General features: G+C 45.7%; 1 protein-coding gene across 3 annotated transcripts in view; it reads right to left on the reverse strand.

The window, feature by feature from the left end:
* The window catches only part of SLCO5A1 (solute carrier organic anion transporter family member 5A1), a 144529-nt gene extending 141653 nt beyond the window's left edge, over positions 1–2876 (reverse strand). For all 3 annotated transcript variants that reach the window (XM_068983974.1, XM_068983973.1, XM_068983975.1), the window contains exon 1: positions 1976–2876. In XM_068983974.1, coding sequence (XP_068840075.1) covers positions 1976–2876 — 901 coding nt within the window. The remainder of the gene's footprint in view (positions 1–1975) is intronic.
* Positions 2877–18770: the final 15894 nt, after the last annotated feature.

The raw sequence follows: 18770 nt of genomic DNA on the forward strand, positions 1-18770 counted from the left end.
GTGGGTGGGAGACCCAAGTTTTCAAAATAAATGGAAGGAAGAGATCAGAAAGATAACAGTTGGCATGTTTACAGAGTCAAGATGTCACTCTAAAGATTGCTGGTTGTTTTCAAAGAGAGAAACATATGTTTACAGTGGGAAGACCTGCCAATCAACTAACTCAACTAAGTGATTAAACTCAACAACACTAGTGAATGGCCAGGTGCATCTAACAGAAAACACACACCACGACCTATGAAGGAGTCTGGCCCAAAGCATTTTGCCTGAACTGAATTACACATTTAGACTGAACTTTCAGTTTACAAGAAATATAGAACATGGAGGAACGAGATAAGTGTACCACAATCAGATAACTCTAGAATGTAAAATATTCCACAAATTAGCCTTGTCACTTCAAAAAGTCTGTGTAGTAGAAACAGAAAAAAGTTGACACAGTTTTCTAGTTTATCAAACGCTAAGAAAGCAAACAACCAAATGCAGTGATTGAATGAATCTTGACTGGCTCGTGGTTTGAAAAAAATACATAGCTAAAAGAGACACTGAGTGGACAATGAAGATTTGAATGTGGACTGGACTTTGATAATCAATGGAATAGTTACTTTCATAGGGTATTTAAGCTCCTGAGTTATATAAGAGAATGTCCTTATTTTCAGAAGACACGTGCTGAAGCTTAAAGGGACCCACGATTACTTTCAAAAGTCTTAACCTCCCACCCAATATATATACATATATATATATATATATATTCTACACAAACACACATAGGTTGAAACAGCAAACATGACAATAATGAACAATTACTGAATCTAGGTGGTTGGATATACTAATGTTCACTATACTACTATTTCAACTTTTCTGTACGTTTGAAAATTTGTCATAATAAATGTTAGAAAACATGGAGACAAAAGTAACAAGCAAGGGACTCCCCTGGTGGTCCAGTGGTTAAGAACCCAATTTGCAATGCAGGGAATGTAGTTTCAAACCCTGGTGGGGGAACTAAGATCCTGCAGTGTCCCCAACAAGAGAAGAAGCCACCACAATGAGAAGCCCGCATGCACCACAACCAAGACCCATCACGGGCCAAAAGTTAAAAATTAAAAACAAGCAAACTATTCCTCCCTGCCTGAATAAAAATTTCTTTCTCTTGCATTTCATGATAACAACAAATTATAAAACACATTACTTGGGCCAGTTACTGGGGACTACAAAGGGCTGCAACATCCTCTAAAGACAACAGCTGTCCTGAGGAAAAAGTATAGCCCTCTTTGTTGAGTATCACTTTCATTCCCCTTTCACTGTCCACCGGTGACTGCTTTTCAGAGGATAGTAATCATTATTCTCCCAATTCCATGGAACTGAGGGTCTTCAAACCAACAATAAAAACAGCTTTGGATAAACTTTTCAACCCGTGAGGTTGCTTCTGCATAAAGATAACCTAGTCATTCGATATCACTGAAGTTTTTTTTCTTAATAGTGAAGCAGACAATATGTAAGAAATACAGATACAGAGACAATAGCCTGTTTGCTATAGTCTGGGTACTTCCTGCTGTTGGAGGCAGGAAGAAGAAGTAGCAGTGGATGAAAGCTGTCAATAACCTCACTTCACACACCAGTCACTTCTATTCCTTCCTGAGCCCTTTGAGAAGATAAACTTGATAGAGAGAGCTTTTCCAAAGACAGGCAGCAAGAAAGAGAAGCACTACTCCACAGTGAAAGTCTGTATTACTTGGGAAAAGTCCAGTGTAAAGTGTGAGTCTTAAAAGTCACAGAACTCTCAACTGTTTAATTTCAGAACTGAAAACACACCACAGGCAGGCTCAAAAAGCAAACAGAAGCTTACTGCTTAAAGTATACCTATATAAATTATATAACACCATATATTCTCTATAGTATCTACCATCAACTAAATGTGAAAGAAAGTTCTTCTTTTCCATTTTTGAGTCCAAGCTCAGGTGAGAGAGCAAGAAAGGCTTACCTAAGTACAACGATGCGTTTTCTTTCTTGACATTGTCATCTAAGTAGGTTGGTCCCAGGGTATAAATAGGTGTGGAGCCCATTCCAATGAGAATCTGTGCGCACACGAATAAAGCCACGTAGACCCAGTGGTCGTTGCCACCCGAGTCCTTCAGGCAGGTGGGGGGCTCCACCTTGACCGAGGAGTTGCCGTTTTGACACAGGCCGTAGTTGGAGGCGGAGGCGTTCAACTCTTGGATCTGGTAGGGCGGCGAGACGAAGTGAGGTAAGGCGAAGAGGGCAGCCCCCACCGCGATGAGGAGACCCCCCACGGCCAGCCACAGGGGCCGCCGTCCGCGGCCGCCGAAGTAGCTGACGAACACCACCACCACCAGGCTCCCAATGTCAAAGCAACTGACCAGCAGCCCCGACTCGGAGCTCTTCAGACTGTAGCGCCTTTCGATGGTGGTGATGACGCTGCTCAGGTACCCGGAGACCATCAACGCCTGGATGAAGGTTAGAAAGCACATGCAAACCAGGAAGCAACGGGAATCGGTGAGGACCACGTAGAGGCACCTCCTGCCCTGGAGCATGGCCAGAGTGGAGGACACCGACATGGTTTTGGCGATTTCCACCCGGTGGCGACGTTCCGCCAGTCCTGCCGTCTCTGCCGAAGTAGACGGCGCGGAGGGGCTGGGGGCCGGCGGGTAGGGGTCTGACTTCAACCCCTGATGGCTGGGGGCGGGCTCAGAGCCTTCTTCACTCGCGGGACTCAGATCTGGCGGGCAGGAGGCGCTGTTCAGGGCGGGTAAACTCTGGGACCTGAAGGATTCGGGTTCGCTCTTCTCTTGGACAGCTCCTACCCTGGCGCGCGCTTCCTGTGGCTCTCCCGCCTGGGGCTCCAGCCCACCGCCTCGGTCCATGGCTCTCAGAATTCAGATTCGGTCGCCGATCGCACTCAAGGACTCCGGAGCTTTGCATCCACCGGCACGAGGGGCTGAAGCCGGGCCCAGGCAGTCGTGCCCACCAGGGACCGGGGCTGGCGATGCAGAGCCGCGCTGTGGGGCATCCTCACCAGCAGGGAGGTGCCCAGTGCATCCTGACCGCAGTCGTGGCCCCAAGGCTCCGCAGCCGCGTGCCCCGGAGGGCAGGGGTCCGCGCGGTCCTGCGATGAGCCCAACTTAGGGTCCACCCAGGGCTGGGAGCGCGCAGCTGTATCCTGGCACGTCCCGGGCGCATCCCCTCCGCCGCTGCCGCTCCGCTTGCCGCCCGGAGCGCGTACGCCCAGTGCCCAGCGTGGGGGCGGTTAGCGCTGCTGCCCGGGCCGCATACCGCCGGGCCGGCTGGGCCAGAGGCGCCCGATCCTCGCCGCCTCGGCTCGCGACACCCTCGGGCGCAAAGGTGCCAACCTGCAAAGCAGAAGAGAGGGCGGTCAGCGAAGGGCTGCTGAAGCTGGCTTCCCGGCGCCCCCGGCGGACAGCGCTGGGGGACTCGGACGGTCCCAAGTGGGACCTAGAGAGGAGCGAGGAACGAAGCCCTGGAGGAGGATTAGGCTGTAGGCTGCAGCCTCTAGAGCCCAAACAATAAGCAGCGGGCGGTCGGCAGAGACCCTCCCTCATTGTCTACGGCGGACCTGCCCCCGCCCCGCCCCTTTTGCCTTAAACGGCACATCTGCTTTTATATGTTAATAATTATCCACCTGGTAGCTCTGACTCACAGACAGCGTCTTTTATTCGAGTGAACTAATTGCAACCTTTTGGTACTCCTACTCCATTACTCAAAATAGAAGAGGCCCAAAAGAACAAAGGAAAGTTTCTTTCCTTTTTTTTCTTTACAAGCACGATGCACTCCTAGTCCCGATTTTTAAAAAAGAAAAAAAGGGGAAAGCGAGGTGTGTAGAAACGTGTGTACACACTTGTGTGCAGGCACGTGTGCGCCGACTGGATGCAAATCAGTCTTCTCCATCCATTAGAAACAGATACGCATTCAAAGCCCAAGGCAGCAGCAAAAAGGTCAGCGTGCTTGCCTCTATTCCCAACACTAAAAATAACACCCCTCCCCCCAAGCCGCCAGGGAGAACTATTCAATTACAAATACCAGGGGCGTTCGAGGCTGCGGCCCACGCCAAGTCCCAGAGCGCTGTGTCAAGCGAAACCGAAAATCAGTTTGCTTTGCGGAGGGGTGGGGAAGCCACAACCAAACAATGAGACGCGGGAGCGCTGCCACGGCGCGCTGGGAGCCCACGGAGCCGGCTCGGCACGCGCGGGCCGGCAGGGAGGTGTGCTATTTACACCCAGCGCACCCAGAGAGCGTGGGCTCGGGGTGCGCGCGCGCCCACACACACATACATACACCGGCGTGTCTGTGTAGAAACCCCTCGCGCGATCCGGCACCCAGCTTGAATATAACGCGAGTCGAAAACAGGTGTGTCCCCAGGGTAAGCCTTCCCCCCTTATCTCGGGACTCCCACTCTATTCCTCCGGCCCCCGAGGGGTAGGGGGGGTGGGAAGTGATGTGCACCAGGTGGGAGAGGAGAGCTGGACTTCGCTGCATTGTGTTTCATGCGACGCGCTTTTGTGATGGTGCTGAGAAAAGAAGGGAGGAAGGGTAAAGGGAGAAAGGCAGAGAGCTTGGGATCCAGGGGCTGCAGCTCCGGCGTCTCCCTCGGCTCGACTGGGCCAGCCCAGCTCCCAGGTTCCCGGCCTGCCAGCCACTCAGAGCCAGGGCTTCCCCGCCGCCTTCTCGCCCGGGAGCCTTCCCGGGGAACCCCACCGGCGGCGGCGTACAAAGTCGGGGAATCCCGGAAAACTCGCTTCCCCACGCCCGGGGGAGCGCGCACCCGCACCGCAGCGCACCCGCACCCCAGCGGAGCCTTGGAAGGGCACACGGACCCAGGCGGACGGCTCTCGGAGCCGGCGTGGGGGCCCGGGGACATCTCCTACGCGCCCGCAAACACACACACACACACACACGGCCCCCCAGGAGGATAGGACAGCCGGAGACAGCTCACCGAGCTGAGGGTCGCGCGAGCCGCCGCTACTCACTCGTGAGTCGGCCGGTCAATCTGGCTGGCTGGGGATGGAGCGAGGGGAGGTAGGGACCTTGGAGGCGCGAGAGTAGTTGGGAGCCTCCTGGAGAGGCAGCCTCGGTCCAGCCGCGAGGAAATCAGTGAATGAGTCTGTGACCCCAGCCTCTGGAAACAGACACACGCGCACAGACGCGCCCGGAGCCGAGCGGCAGAGGGCGCAGGCGCGCGGGCAGCCGCCCAGCCCAGCCCGGAGGCGGCGAGCCACCAGGCTGCCTTTTCACCTGAAAGGCGGGGGAGCGTGAGGAACCCAGGGAGTCGGTCTCCAGGAGAGTCAGCTACTCAGGCAGAGAGCCCACTCGGAATAAAGAAATTGAAAATTCTGTTGGTTTATTACGTGCTGTGGGCACCCACCATGTCTCAGGGATCATAGCAGGTAGATTCTGGGAACCAAAGATGAATGGGACAGGATCCGTGGACCAAGGAAACCTCTGTTTTGTGGAGGAAATACCCCTGTAAGTAGCCTAAAACGACACAGTAAATTCTATACAGGGTGACACTGAAGAACCATTATTATATATCGATTATAATATCCATTATTAACCCATTAGACCTTCATTTCCAAACAGCAGGAAAGGCATGTGCAAAGGCCCTGGGGCACGATGCTGCAAAGAAATCTTGAATCTCAAGGTGACTGCACCGATGGGGCAGAGAGCTGGCCAGCAAGAGTGGTACAGTAGGAAAGGTCAGCATGGGCTTTACACGTCCTGTGCTGTCAGCATTGAAGGGCCAGTGACATTCAACCTCAGTCACCAGACAGTTGGTTCTGACACTGGGAGGTGAATGGAGCCATGTGGAGGGCATGGAGGCAATCTCAGCAATCTCTGAGCAAAATGTGATGCGGCAGAGGTGGAGCATGGAGAGGAAGGAACTCCTTGAGAACACTGACAAGTCAGAAGTAGCCAGACTTAGAAGCCGATGTTAACCAGAGACTGAGATTGAGGTCCAAGGAAAACACAAGCAGAGAAACATGCTCTTGGGGTAAGATGTTTCTCCTTTAAGATACCTTGACTTTGAAATGCCTCTGGGACATCTGAGTGTATACACATCCCATAAACCACCAGACATATAACACACACGCAGTTGGGATTAGGGAAGTGAATTAGGAGGCAACAGCCAGACACGGCATGAGGTGGGTGAATAAGGAGATCAGAGGAGGGGTAGACTAAGGACAGGACCCTGGGAACAGGGAGATCTAAGAGCTGGAGAGGGAAAAAGCTAAGGAAGGAGATTAGAAGCAAGGGTCAGAGAGATCTGTGAAGAATCAGAAAAGAGGGACCATCACAGAAGCCAGATGCAGGAAAGGCTGCCGAGATGCCAAATAGGATGATAAGGGAAAAGAGCCCATGGGCTGTAGCAAGTGGGAGGACACTGCAGAGCTCTGACAGAGGGAGACGCAACCTAACAAGCGGAGGGGATTGTTCTGCATTTACTGGTGCCCGCACTGGCCATCCTGCCATGCCAAAGCCACTTCACTCGCCCCTGGCCTTATCCAGTGAGAGCGCGGGATCCACTTCACAGTGTGATGAGGGAAGTGGAGAGAGACTACGTAACATGCATGGTAAAGGCACACAGCTAATCTCGGGATGATCAAAGGTCCATGCTCCATAATACTTCGTTCCCCAGGGATGGCGAAAATAAGCTTTTAATCTAACAATTGTTTTACTCCAAAATCAATTTTTTTCTTTATCTTCAGATAGAGAAATAAGCTCCCACTGTTTCTCATAGTACTTTGTGTGGCAATTTTAAAGGTCCAAAGATATTACATTATTAATTCTCTCAGGAGAGCCCATTTCATACTGGAAAGCCACATGGGATAGTGAAAAGAGTTTAGAATCAACTTGAAATTTTTATCCCTGCTCAGTTATCATAGCCATGAGCAATTTATTCAATCGTTATTTATTTATCTTGATTTCCTCAGCCATAAAGTGAGAACAATATTACACTGAGACTGCCTGAGAAGGGCACGAACATACCTTAAAATGTTTGAGATGTACATACTTTGAAAATGTGCTCTGTCAAGTCAATCTTTCTTTTGCTAAAAAAAATGGAGAAGGCAATGGCACCCCACTCCAGTACTCTTGTCTGGAAAATCCCATGGATGGAGGAGCCTGGTGGGCTGCAGTCCATGGGGTCACTGGGAGTTGGACACAACTGGGCGACTTCACTTTCACTTTTCACTTTCATGCATTGGAGAAGGAAATGGCAACCCACTCCAGTGTTCTTGCCTGGAGAATCCCAGGGATAGGGGAGCCTGGTGGGCTGCCGTCTATGGGGTCACACAGAGTTGGACACGACTGAAGCGACTTACCAGCAATAGCAGCAGCTATACTCTCTCTCCCTTGCAATCACACAGCAGCTTAACTTTTCAGTACATCTTGCATCTTTTAATTATCTCACATGAGTCCAACAACCACCATATGTACAGCTGATCCTTAGAGAACAAAATATTAAGTCAGCTGACACCAAAAGAACAGTTAGTGCATGCTCCAAGGCCACATCGAGACAGCACTGGTCTGGCAACTACCAAACTGATCAATCAAACAAGACAAAGACATTCATTCCTCATTCCCTGTCCCTGTCCTGTCTTCTTGAGATCTCCATCAAGCACACAGTCACTTTTCCACAAACAGGATATATGACTCCAGTTGACACTCTTGCCCATGATTTTAGCTATGCGGCACTTCCTGTGCCTTATCACTCCTCTGAGCTTACTCTGGATCCAAACAGAATCGATCTGTCCTTCCAGGCTCTGAGGCCCATTCTTTCATTTCAGCCTCAGCCCCAGACATGAGTAGTTCCATAGCAAATTCAATCTGGCACCAAACTGCATCAGGTGCCAGCAAGGGCTTCCCTGCTGAAAGTCAAAGAATCATGTCCCTGCCACTTGCTGTTTATTCATGGTCAATTACCATAGTTACACCAGAAACAATTCTGAGAACCTATAGGATTCTTTATTGCCACTGCTGCTTCTGCTAAGTCGCTTCAGTTGTGTCCAACTCTGTGCGACCCCATAGACAGCAGCCCACCAGGCTCCCCCGTCCCTGGGATTCTCTAGGCAAGAATATTGGAGTGGGTTGCCATTTCCTTCTCCAATGCATGAAAGTGAAAAGTGAAAAGTCAAAGTGAAGTCGTTCAGTCATGTCCGACTCTTAGCGACCCCACGGACTGCAGCCTACCAGGCTCCTCCATCCATGGGATTTCCCCGGCAAGAGTACTGGAGCGGGGTGCCATTCAGAATTCAAAACATCCAATTAGCTACCAATATAGGAAACAAGAAGAAAACATTTAGCAACAGGCATTTCTTGAGCTTTCCCTTTCAGAGTTAAATGTGCCTTTGGAAAAGGTAAAATATGCCTCCATCAGCCCTGATCTTCAGATTCAAAAAAAGAAATGGACTTACTTCATGGAGTTCTGCTACTCCGATGGCTTATTTCACACAATATGAAAGAGTACAGTTGCTGAGACGAGAATACCTGCCTTCTTAGGTATATCGGGAGATGGAGCCTAGTGGGCTGCCATCTATGGGGTCGCACAGAGTCGGACACGACTGCAGTGACTTAGCAGCAGCAGCAGCAGCACATGGCTATAAACTCTGCAAATCTTCAGGTGTGCTGATGCAGCTTCTAAGTCACTAATCAGTCTAATTTACACATAAATTGCTTCTTTCTCAGTCTTCATATAATAAGATGGTAGCCTCTGCAATTCCATGACTTTGAGCAAGCTTTGGGAGTTGGTGATGGACAGGGAAGCCTGACATGCTGCAGTCCATGGGTTCACAGTCAGATGCGACTGAGTGACTGAATTGAACCGAACTTTGAAACTACCTAGGGCATTTGGTTTTGCTTTTTTTTTTTTTTAATGTGGGCCATTTTTTTAAAAAGTCTTATTGAATTTGTTACAGTATTGCTTCTGTCTAAGTTCTGGTTTTTTGGCCAAAAGGCATGTGGAATCTTAGCTTCCCAACCAGGGATAGAACCCACACCCCTGCACCAGAAGGCAAAGTCTTAACCACTAGATGGCCAGGGGAGTCCCACTAATGCATTCTATGAGCTTGAAATCTAGCTCCTCTGGAGAATAGGGCAAGGAAAGCAGAAAGGACCCCTTTCTCCACTCTCATCACTTTTTCCTTGCTGCTGCTACTGCTAAGTCGCTTCAGTCGTGTCCGACTCTATGAGACCCCACAGACGGCAGCCTACCAGGCTCCCCCATCCCTGGGATTCTCCAGGCAAGAACACTGGAGTGGGTTGCCATTTCCTTCTCCAATGCATGAAAGTGAAAAGTGAAAAAAGTGAAGTCGCTCAGTTGTGTCAGCCTCTTCAAGACCCCATGGACTGCAGCCCACCAGGCTCCTCCATCCATGGGATTGGAGAGAGTATTGGAGAGTACTGGAGTGGGATGCCATTGCACTTTTTCCTTAAGAGGATTCAATTCAGAGGTCTCCCAGACACAAGAAGAAGGGCTCGGTTTAGGTCCAGAATATTTTCTGTGCTTAAAATACAATACATAGTTGCCACTACTCTAATTGAATTAGGTAGGTATTAGTTCTTGAAGAGGAGTAAGTTGTATTTCAAAGGCAACCTTTCATACATACATATAAATTCAACTCAATGTATTTCAATATATATAATAAAAATACAGCTTTATTGACAGATCCTGAAGAAGTATACATATCATTGACTTCTGAGATATAATTAAATTACATCTCTATTCTTTTAATTTTTTGGCCACATGGCTTGCGGCATCTTACTTCCTTGATCAGGGATTGATCCTGCACCCTTAGCAGTGAAAGCGCAGAGTCCTAATGACTGGACCACCAAGGAATTCCCCAGATCTCTATTCTTGATTCAAAAAGGTAGTTTACAGTATGACTGATTTCCTCATTTTCTTTTCTTTTTTTATTTAATTTAATGGGTTTTTAGTGAAATATGATTGACATGTAACATTGTATTAGTTTTAGATGTACAATATATTAATTTAATATAGTATGTATATATTGCAAAATGATCATGGCAATAAGTCTACATTAGTTACAAATTTCTTTTCTTGTGGTAAGGATGTACTCTCTTAGCAACTTTCAAATATCCAATATGGTGTGTGTAAGTGTGTATGCTTAGTCACTCCATCCTGTTGGACTCTTTGCGATCCCATGGACTGTGGCCCACCAGGCTCTTCTGTCCATGGGGATTCTCCAGGCAACAATACTGGAGTGGGTTGCCATGCTGTTCTCCAGGGGATCGTCTCAATTCAGGTATCAAGCCCAGGTCTCCCACATTGCAGGCAGGTTCTTTACTGTCTGAACCAATATGGTATTATTGATTATAAGGTTATAAGGTCGCTCCTTAACAGAACTTGGCATTTATACCTTTCATGCTCAGTCGCTAAGTTGTGACCAACTCTTTTCGATTCCCTGGACTGTAGCCCATCAGGCTTCTCTGTCCATGGGATTTCCCAGGCCAGGATACTGGAGTGGGTTGCCATTTCCTTCTCCAGGGAATCCTCCCAAACCAAGGATCAAACCCGCGTCTCCCGCATTGGCAGGCAATTCTTTAACATTGAGTCACCAGGGAAGCCCATTTATACCCTTCAGTTCAGTTCAGTTCAGTTCAGTTCAGTTGCTCAGTCGTGTCCAACTCTTTGCGACCCCATGAATCGCAGCACATCAGGCCTCCCTGTCCATCACCAACTCCCAGAGTTCACTCAGATTCATGTCCATCGAGTCAGTGATGCCATCCAGCCATCTCATCCTCTGTCGTCCCCTTCTCCTCCTGCCCCCAATCCCTCCCAGCATCAGAGTCTTTGAGTCAACTCTTCACATGACGTGGCCAAAGTACTGGAGTTTCAGCTTTAGCATCATTCCTTCCAAAGAAATCCCAGAGTTGATCTCCTTCAGAATGGACTGGTTGGATCTCCTTGCAGTCCAGGAGACTCTCAAGAGTCTTCTCCAACACCACAGTTCAAAAGCATATACCCTTACTGAGAAGTAAATTTCAATCTAGGTAAACAGAAGAGGCACAGATCTACCCTTGGGTCACAGTGATTCAGGCAATCACTCCAGCCCTGGGATTTGAGTACGGTGACCGCCGTATCAGTTTGTTTGTTTTTATTCTGCTGTGTCTTTGTTGCAGAACACTGGGCTGTTTGTTGAGGCACACAGGCTCTCTAGTTGCATGGGCAGACTTAGTTGCCCCACAGCATGTGGGATCTTAGTTCCTCGACCAGGAACTGAAGTCCCTGGATTGCAAGGAGGATTCCTAACCACTAAACTACGAGGGAAGTCCCCAGCATATCAGTTTTAGGCCTGCACGTCCCCAACCCACAAAACCATAGTCTGATGAACACTTGGACACCGGGTTACACTCTGAAGGAGCCAAGAAACCAGGCAGTGCCTCTGGGAATGAGCCAGGACAAGAAGACAATACTATCAACTAGCACCTCCTAGAAACTGCCATCTCCCTTAATAAAAACATGCCAGACACACCAAGGCTAGTAATGAGAGAAAATTTCCTACGAAGAAGAGACATTTGTCTGCAGAGATTCGCATTCCCTTGAAAGATTTTTGTTATCACCTCCATTGCCACCTGGGCCTGGGAAAGGAAAGAGATGGCAGAAGCAATCTGCTATGGCCCTCAGCCCCTCTGCACATTCTCTGTGGATGTGTCGAAAATGCAAGACTCTGACCACTCTTCAGCCCGGCCATTTCTCAGGGTTGTGTTTGCAGCTGGCAACCTTGAAAGCCAAGATAACCTTCCCAGCTGGATAAAAAGCAGGCTCAGTTCTTCTTTCTTCAGAGGAGCCCCCCAAGCTCAATCCTCCTTCCTAAATGCACAAGAAAGCATCCACAGTGGACTCTGTATCACCCCCATGAGACTTAGGTACACAAGGACCTGGAACACACGTCTCTCACATAAGTCACAACAGAATTTTTTGAATGGGTCTCTTAGAGTAAAGGAAATAAAACCAAAAATAAATAAATGGAACCTAATTAAACTTAAAAGCTTTTTGCACAGCAAAAGAAACCATCAACAAAATGAAAAGACAACCTACTGAATGGGACGAAAGTATTTGTATATGATACAACTGATGGAGGTTATTATTCAACATATAGAAACACATCATAGAACTCAACATCAAAAAAATTTTTTAATGGGCAGAAGAACTGAATAGATATTTTTCCAGAAAGGAAATGCAAATGGTCAACAAGCACATAAAAAGATACTCAACATTACTCACTGTCAGTGAAATGCAAATCAAAACTACCATGAAATATCTATCACCTTACACCTGTCAAAATGACTATCTTCAAAAAGAATACAAATAACAAATGTTGGCAAGGACATAGAGAAAAGGGAACTCTCGTACACTGTTGCTGGGATTGTAAATTGGTCCAGCCACTGTGGAAAACAGTACGGAGGTTTCTCAAAAAACTAAAAACAGAACTACCATATGACCTAGCAATTCTACTCCTGGTTATATATCTGAAAAAAGTACTAATTTGAAAAGATACATGCACCCCAATGCCTATGGCAGCGTTAGTTATAATTGCCAAGATATGGTAGTAACATAAGTGTCCACCAACAGATGAATACACACACACACAGTGGAATATTACTTGGCCATAAAAAGGAAGGAAATTATGTCATTTGCAGCAATTTGGATGGACTTGAAGGGTATTATGCCAAGTGAAATAAGTAAGACAAAGACAAATACTATATGATATGACTTACATGTGAAATGTAAAGATACAACAAACCAGTGAATATAACAAAAAGAGCAGACTCACAGATAAAGAAAACAAACCTACAGTTACCATTGGGCAGCAGGAAGGGGGAGGGGCAATAAACAGGTGGGGGAATTAGAGGAATAGCCTATTAGGTAAAACATAAGCTACATACATATATTGTACAACACAGGGAATAACTGTCTATTGTACACCTGTAAATTATATAATATTATACAGCAACTATATTTTAATTTAAAAAATGAAAAGATGAAGCCTGCCTATAGTGAAATATTTAAATGGATTAAAGGATGAAGCAGTCTAAAGACAAAGAGTACATGCTATTGCTTTTTAATAAAAACGCAAAACAAGCTGCTCATAGAACCATCATCTCAATAATGACTGAGATTCAGGTTTTTACGAGATTGCCTAACCTTTCGGTCACTAGCAATGGTTTCATTCCCAGCTCATGACTCCTCCCTAGCCTTCTCTGCATTCCTGCCCTTTACTCAGAAACTTAAGCATCACAGAACAAGGTGACCATGAAGCCCACCCCTCAGAATGTTGCTGCCCCGCTGCCACAACATCCTAGCACAAGGTTGAGAATAACTGGTCAGTGGTGGGGAGAGACCTGGCCTCATTGCCTCAGAGCCAGTCTTGTAGAGAGAGACCAGGTCAACCCTGGCATCCTGAGAACCCAAATCACAGCACCATATAGTAGGATTCTTTTAATAAAAACTCGGAAATGTAGGGCACTCTGCAGAATGATCGGGAGCTCAGAGCTGTCTGTCTTTTCAAACATTATTTCCTTAATACAAAGACACCAGAAAAGAGCTCTTCACAGAATTCTCTCAAATCCCCTTCTCTCTTCTGTATCCTCTTTTGTTGATGACATTTTTAATAATTATCTGATTGCAGAAAAACTCCACAAATCCAGGTTGAAGAGTTATGTCTTAAAATGTATATTTTTTATTTTGTATTGGGGAATAGCTGATTAGTAAACCATGTGATAGTTCAGGTGAACAGTGAAGGGGCTCAGCCATACATACACATGTATCCATTCTCCCCCAGAACTTCCCTTCCATCCAGGCTGCCACATAACACTGAGCAGAGTTCCCTGTGCTCTGCAGTAGGTCCTTGTTGGTTATCCATTTTAAATATAAAGTGCTATATTATTTTTAACTATACTATTGTTTTGGGCACACGTGTGCAGGTGCCTGTATCTCTGGCCTGACTTTTATCCTCCATTCTCTTTGGATCTTAGTGATACCCTGATAATTGTTCTTATTCTCTTGGTTGTAACTAATGAATACCAAATGACCCAATACAAGTAGAATATACCACTTGGACCATCAGGGGAGTGATTTTAAAGGATTTAGTGTTCTGTTTGGGGGCTACATAACCTGTCATCAAGGAATGGGATTTAAATGACAAATGAATTGTGTTATATCATTCCCTCTGTGAAAATCAGAGCAGTTAGAGTCTAAATTTAGTTTGCCCAAAGAGAGGAATGACCAGGCGAATAGGCATGTATACAATGGAAATATAACATCCAAACATCATGATCTTTCTTCCTTCCTTTAGCTGATTTTGTTTGTGAAGTTTCACACTAGAGGAAAAATGTGATTTTTCAAAAAGAAAAGAACTGTTGTGAAAGTTTGCACATTTCAGTTTCTCCTCTGGAGTTTAAAATATACCTTTCTCTTACTCCACACCAGGAAACCACAGGTTTTCCTGCCATCTAGTACTTCTTCAATTCTGTTTTTTCAAGGAAAATAAGATTGTTTCTTGTCCACCCTCAGTAATGTCAAAACATGCTTTTACAATGGAGACTCATACAAGTCACGCTGTGCCCTATGGTTCTTAAACTGTTATTTAAATACTGTCATGCATAGAGAACAGTGGTGGTTGCCAAGGGGGAGAGGTTGAGGGAAGGGATGACCTAGGAGGTTGGGGTTAGTAGATTTCAACTTTCATATACAGAATGGATAAAAAACAAGGTCTTCATAAATAGCACAGAGAACTATATTCACTATCCTTTGATAAACTCTAATGGAAAATGGTATTTTAAAAAGAAGGAAAGGGGGAATAAATTGAGAGAGTAGCATTGACATATATACACTACCATGGATCAGATAGATGGCGAGAGGGAAGCTGCTGTATACCACAGGGAGCTCAGCTCAGTCTCTCTGTCGCCCTGGAAGGGTGTGATGGGGATGAGGGGAGGCTCACAAGGGAGGGGACAGATGCATACATATGACTGATTCATGATGCTGTACGGCAGAAGCTAACACAACATTGTAAAGTAATTATATTCCAATAAAGAAAAGGAATGCTGTCTTTTAGGTTATAAGCATGGGTAAAGAGGATATCAGTTAAAATATTTAATTCCATAATGCATTATTTTAAAAAATGTATCATGGTTTTAAAAAATACTTGATAAAAGAAAGAATGTATATGTATGTATAACTGAATCACTTTGATGTATAGCAGTAATTAACACATTGTAAATCAACTATACTTGAATAAATAAATAAAAAATAAATACTGTCACAGGCTAAATCAAGTCCTCTCCAAAATCCACAAGTTGAAGCCATAACCCCCTATTTCTCATCCTGTGACTGTATTTGGTAATAGTCTCTCTAAAGAGGTAATGAAGTTAAAATTAGATCATTAGGGTGAGCTCTTATCCAATATTACTGGTGCCCTTTTAAGAACAGGAAATTTGGACACAAACAGGTATAGCAGGAGGACCAAGTGAAGACACGGAGAACCTGGACGGCTCATCTACCAGCCGAGAAGAAAGGCCTCGGGAGAAATCAACCCTCTTGACACCTTGATCTCCAGCTTCCAGCCTCCAAAATCATGAGACAATAAATTTCTGTTGTTTGAGCCAATTCAGGCTCCTTTGTTATGGCAACCCTAGCAAACTAATACAAATATTGATGAAAAGAAAACCAAATATTTAAAAATGATAATAAATAACTTACTTTAAGGTTTATTCTTAAAATAATTTTTCAAAATTTTAAACATTTCTCACAGTAAGAAAAAGTAAAAACTTTTATGATTCACTTCTCAGAATAAATTCAAAGGAGATGACTTAAAAAAAAAAAAAAAAAAACGCTGTCGTGCCTGTTAGTCAAAGAATATGGTCTGATAGAGTGCATTTTAATGCATGAGAAATGTCACAAGATTGATAGGAAAAACTACTGTGATTGAGACATGTTAAAAAATAAAAGCAGTTTATATCAAAGTAATGTACTCAGTGAGGCTTCCCTGGCGGCTCAGTGGTAAAGACTCCGCCTGTCAATGCAGGAGATGCAGAATCCCTGGGTCAGGAAGATCCCCTGGAGAAGAAAATGGTAACCCACTCCAGTATTCTTGCATGGGAAATCCCATGGACAGAGGAGCCGGGTGGGCTACTCTCCACGGGGCTGGAAAAAAGTCAGACACGACTAAGCCACTAAACAACAATATAATCCACAAGTGAGCAATTTAGGAGAAGAAAATAGGTCAAAAGGTAAATCCAAAGGGAAAAGAAATGAAATATACTGTGTCTAAACTAGAAATGCTAATCACAAATCTGACAACGTTCCTAAGGTCTGGAAAGCATAAGGGACTTCTCTGGTGGTCCAGTGGCTAAGACTCCACGGTCCCACGGCAGGGGATCCAGGTTTGATCCCTACTCAGGGAACTAGATCCCACATGCTGCAACTAAAACTTCTCATGCCACAACTAAGACCCTGAGCAGCCAAATAAATAAATATTAAAAAAGAAAAAGCATAGATCTTGGGGGAAAGTAACAATCCTTTGATAAAAAAGTGGTTCAGTTCAGTTCAGTCCCTCAGTCATTTGCAACCCCACGAATTGCAGCACACCAGGCCCCCCTGTCCATCACCAACTCCCGGAGTTCACTCAGACTCACATCCATCAAGTCGGTGATGCCATCCAGTCATCTCATTCTCTGTCGTCTACATCCAGCAAATTTGGAAAACTCAGCAGTGGCCACAGGACTGGAAAAGGTCAGTTTTCATTCCAATCCCAAAGAAAGGCAATGCCAAAGAATGCTCAAACTACCGCACAACTGCACTCATCTCACACACTAGTCAAGTAATGCTCAAAATTCTCCAAGCTAGGCTCAATAGTACATGAACCGTGAACTTTCAGATGTTCAAGCTGGATTTAGAAAAGGCAGAGGAACCAGAGATCAAATTGCCAACGTCTGTTAGATCATCGAAAAAGCAAGAGAGTTCCAGAAAAACATCTACTTCTGCTTTGTTGGCTATGCCAAAGCCTTTGATTCTGTGAATCACAACAAACTGTGGAAAATTCTGAGAGAGATGGGAATACCAAACCACCTGACCTGCCTCTTGAGAAATCTGTATGCAGGTCAGGAAGCAATAGCTAGAACTGGACATGGAACAACAGACTGGTTCCAAATCAGGAAAGGAATATGTCAAGGCTGTATATTGTCACCCTGCTTATTTAACTTATATGCAGAGTACATCATGCGAAATGCCAGGCTGGATGAAGCATAAGCTGGAATCAAGATTGCCAGAAGAAATATCAACCTCAGACATGCAGATGACACCACCCTTATGGCAGAAAGTGAAGAAGAACTAAACAGCCTCTTGATGAAAGTGAAAGAGGAGAGTGAAAAAGTTGACTGAAAATTCAACATTCAGAAAACTAAGATCATGGCATCTGGCCCATCACTTCATGTCAAATAGATGGGGAAACAGTGAGAGACTATTTTGGGGGGTTCCAAAATCACTGCAGATGGTGACTGCAGCCATGAAATTAAAAGATGCTTGCTCCTTAGAAGAAAAGTTATGACCAACCTAGACAGAGTATTAAAAATCAGAGACATTACTTTGCCAACAAAGGCCCATCTAGTCAAAGCTATGGTTTTTCCAGTAGTCATGTATGGATGTGAGAGTCGGACTATAAGGAAAGCTGAGTGGCAAAGAATTGATGTTTTTGAACTGTGATGTTGGAGAAGACTCTTGAGAGTCCCCTGGATTGCAAGGAGATCCAGCCAGTCCATCCTAAAGGAGATCAGTCCTGAATATTCATTGGAAGGACTGATGCTGAAGCTGAAACCCCGATACTTTGGCCACCTGATGTGAAGAACTGACTCTTTTGAAAAGACCCTGATGCTGGGAAAGATTGAAGGCAGGAAGAGAAGGAACGACAGAGGATGAGATGGTTGTATGGCATCACCGACTCAATGGACATAAGTTCGAGTAAATTTGGGGAGCTGGTAATGGACAGGGAGGCATGGCGTGCTGCAGTCCATGGGGCCGCAAAGAGTCAGACACAACTGAGCTGAACTGAACTGAACATTATCCATGTGTCCCGATTCTCCTCATGTTAGGCTTCTCAAACAGGGGCTGTGTGTCCCCAAGAGCACTGGGCCCCCTGCCAGTGGGGGGGGGGGGGCCACTGAGCAAGTAAGAGACTTTAATTGGGGAGCTGGCTGACCGAAAAGATGGCAGGTTAGCACCTCAAAATAACCATCTTATCAGGGTCTGGATGCCAGGTTTTTTTTATAGATCAGAGATGGGGGGAAGTGAGGAAGCAAAGTAAAAATGCTATTAATCTTGGAAACACCTCCTAGAATGGCCAGCCTCAGGCAGGGGATGTGTTCATTTCTTCCTTCCTGCCATCTGAGGTGGACAGGGTTTTAACAAACGCACTTTAGTTTAACAGTCAGGCAGAGGGCCGGTGCTCTCTGAGGCAGGCCATTTTGTATGACTGTAACAACAAAAACAACAAAAAGCCAGTCAAAGAAACAGTTCCATCGTGAGGTTAGAATTGGCTTCTTGCCTGCAACACCATCATGGTAAACAGTCCCCTCAAATTACCCAGGAGAGTTGGCAACTTTTGGAACCCTGATTACCTCCACACCTACCTTTAATTTCTAAAGATGTTAGTTTCAGATATCAGTAAAAAAAAAAAAAAGGCAAGAATGATGCAATCCATACTAAAGTGTGAATGACTGATAGCATA

Source organism: Capricornis sumatraensis, chromosome 11 (assembly GCF_032405125.1).
Source record: "Capricornis sumatraensis isolate serow.1 chromosome 11, serow.2, whole genome shotgun sequence".
Classification (NCBI taxonomy): Eukaryota; Metazoa; Chordata; class Mammalia; order Artiodactyla; family Bovidae; genus Capricornis; species Capricornis sumatraensis.